Raw genomic sequence first — 10791 nt, forward strand, 5'->3', positions numbered from 1 at the left:
TATTTGTTTGGACGGTACTCCTGAAGTACCCTCCAAATCTGGTTACTCTAGCTCAACTCCTTCTTTGTACTCAGACGCCAACAACAACAACAACAACAACAACAACACACAGACACAAAGGCAAATGCATAGGCCCTCCCCCTATTTTTTTGAATAGAAGGGCGGGCCAAAAAAGGTTGAAATAATATTTTAACACTGTGCCTACCCTAAAACAACTACACAGCAGCGTCAAATTAAGCTGCTTCTACTTACAGCATGAGATTTGAAATTGCTGATAAATCCTTCAGCATAAAGAGGAAACACTGAAGGATTATCTGCTTTCCTCTTAAGAGGCAAGCAACAAAAAGAAATCAAAATGCCGTAAAATTCGAAAAATTCCAATGCCAATGTATTCCACAGTGGAACATCTTTGAAGTCAATCATTATTAAAATGTTCGTGGGGGAAAGGAGGCAGTAAATTAATTTTCGCGGGTTGGCAACAATCTTCTCGGCGTCTGCGCCCTTGCGAAAATAGCGAAGCCGAAAACACGAGTAGTCGCGCATTAAAACTGCCCCTCCATTGTTGCTGACGTTGAATTGTTTCGGCTTGTTTCAAAAGGCTACGGTTCTCTAGTCATGTTTTCTTCAATTCTGTGTAATAGTTCTCACTCACAACGTAACAACACCACGACGGTTGGTTTGACAAACTTTTTTAACTCAGGAGGGATGGTTTCGAATCGCAGGTCAGTCTTGTTCGAGGAACATGAGCACTGAAAGTCGCGATGTGGTCATCGTGCTAACTGAATGAGAAGCACCATCAAACAAAAACTAGAGCTTCCCAATAAGACAAATGTAACAGTAAGAAATATAGTTTTGTTTTATTGATTCAGTAAAAAGTTGATAAATGAAAAAATGGTTCTATTTTTTCAATATTTTTAAATCTTTTCTTCAACATGTGTCTTCAAAATATATTCAGATATAATGTCATAATTTATACAGATTAATTTTGTGGTAGAAAATACACATTGAAAATGAAACAAGTTATGTTCCAATTACAGCTAGAAAAAAGACAAGTTTGTCCTCGAAAAAACGTTTTGAGGCACCATGTTAAAAAGGCGTTTCAAGAGGTGCTGATCAAAAGTAGATAGCTAAAAAAATATTTTTTCTGGACCCAAAACCACCTAAGCCCAGTGGTAAAATGACCCAAAACTTAAATTGTTCACAGTTCCTCTAATAATTGCCTGACATGGCTGAAATTTTTTGGATGTGTTTACCTATGGGTAGGCACCATTTAAGACAAAGAGGAGCGAAATCGCCGATGGTCTACTTCAAACGGCCCTGATATGCTCAAATCTTCAGTAAAAATAGTGAAATTGAGCAACTTTGAGAGCCCGTAGCATCCAAACCCGACGTCGTAGAGCCTCGTTCGACACGGCATTCGAAAGAGCGCATTATCTGAGATCCATTTGGGTACATTTTTGGATCTCGGTTTGCGAGAACCCATCTAGTCTCAAACCCTCGAAAACAGCTGTTTTTGGGGTGTTTAGACCCGTACCAAAGCCTCAGGGGGTGTCGGATTTCGCCTAAGTGTCTTTTCGGCAGTTCGTATGCATTCAAGGAACCGATAAAACACCACAAGCGCCCGCTCCTAGGATGTCGCCGGCCAAGTGTTTTTTTTTTTTTGTCTGGAGCTTCTTTGAGTTGGCTGACAAAACATCTTTGGTGCATCGGCCAGGAATGCTGCAGCCTCCGACAACTTGGAATTGCGGTGCATGCAATTCACATATGTACCCACCCTCTTGGCTTTCTTCGGGTTTCCTGATACGGGTATCTGGGCACGCCCGGTCAAGTATTGGGCACCTATATGATACAGTGCCCCATTCTCCTCGATGTCCCCACACTCTTCCAAGAAAGCCCTACAGTCTCCAAGCTAGGGCATAGCCGCAAGGTAAGGCGTGCGTGCCAATCGCTTTAGCCCCTCTTTGCACGCGCCAAACTTGGCGGTGCCTGCTGGATAAGTGGACTTTCTAATTTCCAGGTCCTTAGAGATGCCCCATTCTTTCCCTTTCATCGGGGTATGGTCGCTAGGGTACACCACAATCTTGAAGCCAATGACCTGGAGCACCATCCTTGTACTCGCCCAGTGGCCAGCCGTGTGGACGATGTTCAGGCGAGATAGCGGCATTGTCAGGTAACTTTTCCCAGAGTAACTTATAGATATTTCTCGCGTAATGCGCGAGGCTGGGACTACCTGTATGATGGTTACTCTGATAATACGTTATCTTCGTAGCCACAATCTGGAGCAGTCCATCTGCTACCCTGTTGGCATCGGCCAGAGCCTTGAGCTTGGCCCGGAATGCTGGGTTGTTCGCCTTCGCAGTTATAGCTGGGTCTGGGGCAGCATCTACCACCACGTCGCAATCTGGCAGCTCTGGAGCAACAAGGGTTGTCCTTCCCACCAGGCTGTAGGATTCGACTGCCATGGCACAAGATACTAGCATGTCATCATGGACAGCCCCATTCAGCAGAGATGCTGACGCGGCCGCATAGGCAATGCGCTTGCCTAGCGATGCAGGTTGCATTGCCTAGGATGTGCAATCTTTTTGACACGTCAAGCGACTCCTCCGTGCCTACGGCAAGTCCCACCTCGAATGCACCGTCTACTTGTGGCAGATCCAAGACGAATTCTTGTACCTCCATGGTACTGCTCATGTGGTTGTCAAAATCGGGAGAAGGGTCAATATCGGTTAAAATGTCACAATCGGTAATACAAGGCGGAGTTGAGCTCTACGCCTCAAAGGGGAAAGAATCCCAAGAAAGAACTTGTGTAAAACAAATTCCCTCTCAACAACGACAATCAACAAGGGTAGGTGACTAAGCCTTCCTTTGCCTTCAGAGAGGGAGGGATGTCTGAATGGGGGACCAAAATGGCGCATGTCTGAATGAGGTACCTTTACTACTTTCCCTCCCCTGGCTTAGGTTAGGTCGGGTAAGAGCTCTCGCCCTCATCTGACCTCCACCAAAAATTGGCAAAAAAAATTAGGTTTGGATGGGTTACACCTCTTAGGACACCTAAGGTCATATGGAAGATAAGGTCGGCGCAACCGAGATGCATGCTGGGAGACCGGGCAAGCCGGTAGGCACGCTGGCAGGCAGGTAGGCGGTCCTCCGCTGCACCCGGCGACGGATTCGGGAGGGATTAGCTGCCTGGTCTCCCAGCATGCATCTCGGTTGCGCCGACCTATCTTCCATATGGCCTTATGGACACCCCCCACCCCTTGGGTGACATTGACACGCCATGATGGCGCTTGGGCACATTATAGTAGCCTACTAACCTCTCATTTTAACTAAAATTTCAATTAAGGATGGGCGCTTATGGCCTCTGTCCCTGACTGGACTTTTGACGCTGAGCACCATGGCCTTGGCGCATTAGTTTGTTACCTTCAGTAAATGTCTGACAGGTTGGCAACGCAAAGTCCCTAAGAACTACCTGGATGTCACTCGGCGAGAAAGCGAGGCAGAAGTCGCTGCGGTTGTGATAGACGTCACCCAGTGCGCCGCCGAAGTGAGGAAAATCTGCGGCGTTGCCGTAAGCATTGCCGTCTGTTGGTTGAGCCAAGTCTGGCGTGAAGTTCATGTACCTGGCCAAAGTCGCAAGAAACGGCCTGCAAGGCCCCCGGTTTTAAGTCCAGTGTGGCAGACAGTGCTCAGCGCATGCTTTATCATATTCAATTCATTTCGATTCGAAGAGTTACGAACGCCTGAAGTTACGAGGGCTAAATCACTGGTGTACTCATGTGTACAAAGTGGCCCGTTCTCAGTGTACTCACAAGCTCAAAAATTGCAAAATTCGCTAGGTTTTGGTAAGATTGGTGTTTCGTATTGACTGAAACACTAAATGTACCCGTTAAACGTTTCATGAGTTTTCGTAGGTGTTTACGTAAAATCAGAACGAAAAGGTAGGTTGATTTTGGGATTGCAAAAAAAAATTGTCAAGCATATTATCAATTTTCCCAAAATCAACATACATTTTCGTTGGAACAACAAATTATTTTTTAACTCGTGCTCACTAGAACGCTGAGTGATTAATCCCTCGTTAAGTTGGCATTTCTAAAATCATCAAGGCCTGCGCGATGCGGTGAGTGCGCGAAATCAAAGTCTTTGCTAATGTTGGATCTTTTATAACAGCAGTAGAAGGCAATTTTGATTCCAGCACGCTTTTTCAGGGGACCGAGAAAACTGACTCTCACTTTGAGAAAACGATATAGATAATGATTCCAATATTAGTCTTCATTCATTTTTAAGTCACACACATATTGAGCTTGTATATTACAGCATCAACGGTGAAAACAAGAATTTTGTTCTTCTACGGACGAAGTGTCGCTTTCTGGGTTGAACGACCTCGGTTCATGATGACATTCAATGCCTTTCAACGACTAAGTTTTCATTCATTTGTTTGCTTCTGTACAACTGAATACACTCCCAATATCCTACTGAGCTTTTTCTGCGTAATACGAACAAAAGGCTTAGTATTATGACAGCGCAGCGAAGGTAACCTGTGGTGAAGAATTCTCAGTAACTTATGACCACTTTCCTCATATTACGAACAAGTTTCTCTGTGTTATGACAGATTTGTGTCGTAAAGTACTGAAAATTGGCTTAATATTATGACTGCACGGCATTTCTCAGTAGGAAATTGGGAGTGATACAACAGGGTTCCAGTTCTTCTCCGAAGCACCCTACTCGCCGTTGCAGGCGCTACCTACGCGTAGGTCCCGCCCAGCACAAAGCGCCCGGTCTTGTTGACGGGGATGAGGTCCGTCCAGGGCCGCGTCTGGAAGGCGGTCACGCGCAGGGGGCAGCCGCCCAGATCCCGGACCTAGGAGTCTCGGATTTGTTAGAGAAATCATTGGGCTGAATTCTAAGACAACTTTTACACAATTTGACCAAAATTGAAAACTTGCAATCCTGAGGCTTATAAGGAAAGGTGGACCACTATGATATTGAATAGTTAGTAGCACAGCCTCTCTATCGGGAACGTGGTGTTGATCTGCAATTCATGTCCTATCACACAGAAAATCGAAATCGAAAAGAACAACTCTTTAGTTTACTTTCTGACTCATGTTTTTCTCTCATGTTGGTACTCCTCTACTTTTGTTTAGCTTATTTATTTTGTTGTTGATTGTGACAGTATCAGTATGATTTGAAAGATTATCCCTTTTGAAAACGTTCTTGCAATGGTTTGGAATGTTTCACAATTAAAATTGAATGGTCGGACACGTGGCCAAATTGTGGCGAGACAAGAAGTCACGCCGAAAATTGGCGTGACAGGAAATTCACGCCGTCATCTGGCGTGAATGTACTAGTAGTATGTGGAGTGCAAGAATGCGTTTTAGGGGGAATAGTCATGCCAGAAACCAGCATGACAGGAAATTCACGCCAAAACTCGGCGTGAATTCTTAGTCACGCATATTTTTGGTAGGACTGTTCTGTCATGCCGTTTTTCTGCGTGCACGCCCCTGCAGCGGCACGAAGTCACGCCGATAGATTTTCAGTGCGGCGTACCTTGGCGACCAGCCCGAAGGCCGCGGGGTGCTGCGCGCTGCGGGGCGTCCATTCGGCCACCTGCTGCGGCCCCATGTCGCGGCACCGGCCCGCGCGGTAGGGCAGGTACGTGTACACCAGCAGGGAGCCCCTGCCGGCGGCCACGGCCACGGCGTCCAGAACGTCCAGCCGCCAGCATGACTCGAAGGCGCCGGCCGCACGCGACAACAGCGCCTAGGAGGAGGCACCTTGTCAGCAACCAAGTTTACACTGCTACACTGCAAACCTAACTGTCTACTTAGTGCACACTTACAAATGCGTGCTTGCAAGTACACACTTACAAACGCATGCTTGGCCAAGTACACACTTACAAATGCGTGCTTGCAAGTACACACTTACAAACGCATGCTTGGCCAAGTACACACTTACAAATGCATGCTTGCAAGTACACACTTACAAACGCATGCTTGACGCCGTATAACTCCATGCGTCAAGCATGCGTTTGTAAGTGTGTACTTGCAAGCATGCATGTGTACTTGGCCAAGCATGCGTTTGTAAGTGTGTACTTGCAAGCACGCATTTGTAAGTGTGTACTTAGTAGACAGTTAGGTTTGTAGTGTATCCAAGATAGCATGCAGCATTCTGATAAACACCTGGACCAAATTTTGCTTGCGAACGTGAAGTAAAACACGGGCCACGCTTGGTGTGCCACCTGAAGTGGAGTAGGTGCAGGTGTTGTCTAGTACTCTTGTATTGACAGATCAGATTTTTTCAGACAGTTTCTCATACATGTCTGGTTTTTATCCCTCTTGATTTCTTCTCATCTTGCGCCCCAGCTCTTCTCCGAAGGGCCCTTTTTGAGCGTGCGCCATTGCCTAGTGCTCTTGCAAAGCCGGTGGTAAGTTTACTTGCCACGAATTTGGCAAGCCGTTTTGAATGACAAAAATTGGCAAGCTTGGCCTGGAAATACTCCCCAGCATGCCAAAATTTGGCAAGCTTAGCCTGGAATTACCCACCAGGTTGCCAAAATTTGGCAAGCTTGTGAAGATTTCCGACCATAGCTTGCCAAATTTTGGCATTCAAAACGGCTTGCCAACTTTTTGGCAAGTAAACTTACCACTGGCTTTGCAGTGTGTACATCCTACCCCGCATGTATTTTCTTACCTCCCGCGTGCGGAAGGACACGATGACGACGACGTCCCGCGCGTGCAGAGTCACGTTGGCCAGGACGCCGCAGTCCATGCCCACGAGGACGAACAGGTTCCTGGTCGTGACGGGCCAAGACGGCAGCACCGCGCCCCCGACCGACACGGTGTACGCGAGTGTCGAGTGCCTCCCTACCCTGTAAGTGCACGATCATATGAAAAGAGGTATTCGTAAATCGCAACCCCCCTTCGTACACTGATAATCAATGTCCAGGACAAGTTCACACTTGCTGGCGGACACTACAAACCCTACTGTTAAGTACACACTTACAAAAGCATACTTTGAAGTACGCTACTGCTACTGCCAGTTAAGAAGGATCAAAACGTCTATTTTACTTAATGTATGGCGATCAGAGGTCACTCTGAGGAAAATCCTTGACGCTGATTCAGAAAATATTCTGATCGTTTCACAAATAAGCAAAATATTCACCGGTCAATTGAAACAATGCTTTTTTACCTGCGCAGCAGATTCGGGGACACGCACTGGGACCGGCACAGGAAGTGCAGGCCGGACAGCTGCTGCGCCCGGAGCGTGGCGGCCATGTGCAGCACGTAGCCTTCCCAGCGGCCGACAGGGGGCGCTCCACGCGGCACGGGGACGCTGCCGGAAAGCGCCAGCAGCGATACCAGCAGCAGCAGACCCATCGCAGGTTTGGCTAGCCCGAGGGGCAAACAACTTCGTCAAAACACCGTTATTTCAAATTCACGTTATATCACTCTTATTTTAAATTCAAGTGATTTCATTCTTATTACAACGTTAATTCGCGCCATTTCACCGGTTTTTCAACGTTAATTAAGCGTTGTTTCACCGTCACTTCAAGGGAAATGTACACCACAATTCAAGGGCCCTCGGGCTAGCCCTAGACATATCATTGAGAACTTGAAAAGAAGCGCATTTATCATGTGTTGATCGATTACATGATTGACGATTTTCCCACGATTCAGAAGGTTTCGTTGGTGACCTTGAAAAGATCGGTTTCTTTCGATCAACTTGTTCCTTTCAACAATTCGATTTGATTTCGGTTCTACTAATTAGTCGATTTTCTTTCACAATTAATAGGTTTTCAATTTGTCGATCTATTTATGTTGATGAATCGATGGGATCGATATCGATTAACAATGCTATTCGAGACCAATCCTCATTAATATATCTGTCGACTAACGGCTTTTTTTGTCATTTTTTTCGTTTTGATCGTGGTTACTAAGTAACTAACCACGATAAAAACAAAAAGAAATCACCCTGCTCTGGTTTTGTCATTTGCTGTGTTCGACGGCTGGACGTCCAGGGGCGTTGTGCGATCGTGAGCGACTGTCTTGAATCGAAAGAATAGCTCGGGGCTTGCCCACACAAATGCACTGTGCAGGTGCACTGTACAGCGGTCTCCAGCGTCACTTTTACCGTTCGATCACATCCGCCGCCCCGCCCCTTAATCTATCATCCGTTCACAAGGCACCGTTTGGAAGGGGCGGGGAGAATGCACTTTTCGTTGATGCCAGTCTCGTCGCCCCGCCCCGCACGTGTGCTGACTGCGAGTTTCGTCATCAACCATGGGCATTCGGTCAAAGTTCTCTCTCTCTCTCTCTCTCTCTCTCTCTCTCTCTCTCTCTCTCTCTCTCTCTCTCTCTCTCTCTCTCTTTCTCTCTCTGTGAAAAAAAAAACTCAGCCAATTATCATTGGCTCTGGCTTGTATGTTAACTTAGGACACCAAAGTGCCTCTGATAACTATAAATGATATTGGTGTGAAGTACTGTGAGGAGGTAACAAATCTAGGGGTTTTATTTGATACAACTTTAAGCTGGAGACGCGGCACATTAACCAGGGGTACGCGCCGTTTAGTGTGGGCACGCGTAGTGTAGTTGAGCGATGTGAATTAGTTTGTGCGCTTCGGACTTAGCTTTAGTAGACGAAATGTGCAACTCATGGGCCCATATTGAGTAAAATGTAGGTCTGGGGTGTGAATGGAAGTGATTTTTGTTATCCCGACTGAATCAGCCATTCCAGAAACCAAAACAGTCTCCTCGCCGGCCCCCACCACTACCGCTACCACTACCGAGTAAGACATTCGGAAATGTTAATTTACTCGAGAAACCCAATTCAAGTGGACACTTTGGCCAGCTCGAGTAAATGTTCACGTGTTTTTCTCGAGTAAAGCAAATGCTTTACTGGTGGTTTACCGTGAGTGGTGGTGAGGTGTGTCTCGTTTTGTCGGAGGCCGTAACAACAACTCTTTCCAAGCATGCGAGTGCCAAAAAAAAAGTTCATTTGCCGAACGAGGCAATGCCAGAAGTTTTAGTCACAGTTGGCGTTTCAAACAGCTACCGCAGCGCCACGCACGAGAACTGACGAATCCATGACCCGGTCGCCCGGCTCCCCTAAGCTTCCTTAGGAAAAACAGTAGTTTCGCGTGTATTTCGTCAAATTTTCCGGGGTAGAGTCATAGAAAGTAGTGAAATGGGTGGCCTACAGGCCTCAGAAGAAAACACGAGACAGACACAATTGCTGCGTGCCACAGTACCATTATGTACTCAAAGAAAATGTGCATCTTCACCAAGTCCCAAAGGATGAAACTGGACGTCATAGTCTATTGCTATAAAAACTGGGAAGAAATTGGGTCCAAAAATGACTGTGAGTAGTAATCACTTTCTGGAAAATGACTTCATCGAAACTTGTGAGAATGATTTCGTTCCGTCTCCAAAAATAGACAGCAGCGCGTTAACTGCCCATGTTTCTGTACTCAATGTCTAGTTTCAAGGGCGATAATATGGGATTTCTTGCAAGAGACACTGGAAAACAATTATTGGTGCAAGAGACGCTGGAAAACAATTGTTGAGGGGCTTACCTTTCGAGCTTTTGGATTGCCCTTTGGTCAAAAGAGAGGTGAAGAGTAGAGGAACCAAGAGTAAAATCGCCGGCCCATACGGAAACAACGTATTATGGATTTTCATCCCGAAACCTCAAAAAGTGTCCCGAAGACCCTGGTCTACGGTACTGTTTTTCACAGTAAGTGCAAGTGGTTGTTGCCATTTGTGATCTCCGTTTTCATTTGTACCGGAAAGGAAACCTCGGTGCAAGTCGCGCTGGTGGGCGTGGCGTGGGTGATTAGGCGCCAGCCCCACCCATGCCGCTGATACCAACGCCAGACCATTCATCACCATTACAGGCGCGTAATTAGGGGGGGGGGGCGATGGCCCCCCCCTTTGGCCCCCGAAGGGGGCCAAAAGTACTGCCCTTACTGGGTCCGATTGGCCCAAGAAATAGCAGTTAGTCAGGAATCGTCCCTTAGCCTGGCCCGAACAACTCGCATTTTGGACACACTTAGGCATTGGCTTCTAGCTCGCTTCGCTCGCTGGAGGTAACTTGCTTCTAGATCCTCTCCGCTGGCAAATAAACATGATTGAGGTACCTTACGACTGATATATGTGATGCCTTCTTCGATCCTTAACCATCTTAGGCCGGGAAGAAAATTTGTTTGCAACGTATTTTCATTTTTAACCATTTGTTTGTCTGGCCAACCAAAAATATGTACCTGGTAATGTTTAAAATCTCCTGGAACCCTAGGACTAAGACCCCAAGTTATAACATTTCCCGCTCAACAAGGCTATAGCTTTTAGCTCGCTTCGCTCGCAACAGGAAGCCTCTTCTAAATTTCGGCTCCGTGGCAAGTGGGGGGAAGCAAGTGCGCCAGCCCTTCTAGACGAGAAAGTCTTCCCCATTGTAGGACTCGGAAACAACGTTTCAGACAGTTAAGCATTTATAGCTTTTGGCTCGCTTCGCTCGCTGAGAGCTATCTAATTCTAAATTCTCGCTATGAGTCCAAACAAATGTAGAATAAAGTGAATCCTCTTCAAACTTTGTAACAACCCCTCAAATTTCTGTAACGTTGTTTTGAATTTAGCCCCCCCTCCCCAAACCACGTCCCTAAAAATTACTCATCAGACACAGGCTCCTTGAAGGTAGGCAACTTTTCAAACATTCGCCCCCCCCTTTCGACCCGCCTAATTACGCCCCTGCACCATTACGAACCCACGCGTCAACGGAGGTTCTCCCCGACCCGCCGCGCTA

General features: G+C 46.8%; 1 protein-coding gene across 1 annotated transcript in view; it reads right to left on the reverse strand.

Moving 5' to 3' along the window:
- Nucleotides 1–8023, reverse strand: part of LOC117646583 — a 34389-nt gene extending 26366 nt beyond the window's left edge. The window contains exons 1-6 of the mRNA XM_034387625.1: nt 7968–8023; nt 7186–7384; nt 6688–6865; nt 5545–5757; nt 4746–4858; nt 3470–3644 (exon numbers count right to left, since the gene is read on the reverse strand). Coding sequence (XP_034243516.1) covers nt 3470–3644; nt 4746–4858; nt 5545–5757; nt 6688–6865; nt 7186–7384; nt 7968–7986 — 897 coding nt within the window. The 5' untranslated portion in view covers nt 7987–8023. The remainder of the gene's footprint in view (nt 1–3469; nt 3645–4745; nt 4859–5544; nt 5758–6687; nt 6866–7185; nt 7385–7967) is intronic.
- Between the last annotated feature and the right edge of the window lie 2768 nt (nt 8024–10791).

This window comes from Thrips palmi, unplaced genomic scaffold, assembly GCF_012932325.1.
Source record: "Thrips palmi isolate BJ-2018 unplaced genomic scaffold, TpBJ-2018v1 HiC_scaffold_19, whole genome shotgun sequence".
In the NCBI taxonomy this organism is placed as follows: domain Eukaryota; kingdom Metazoa; phylum Arthropoda; class Insecta; order Thysanoptera; family Thripidae; genus Thrips; species Thrips palmi.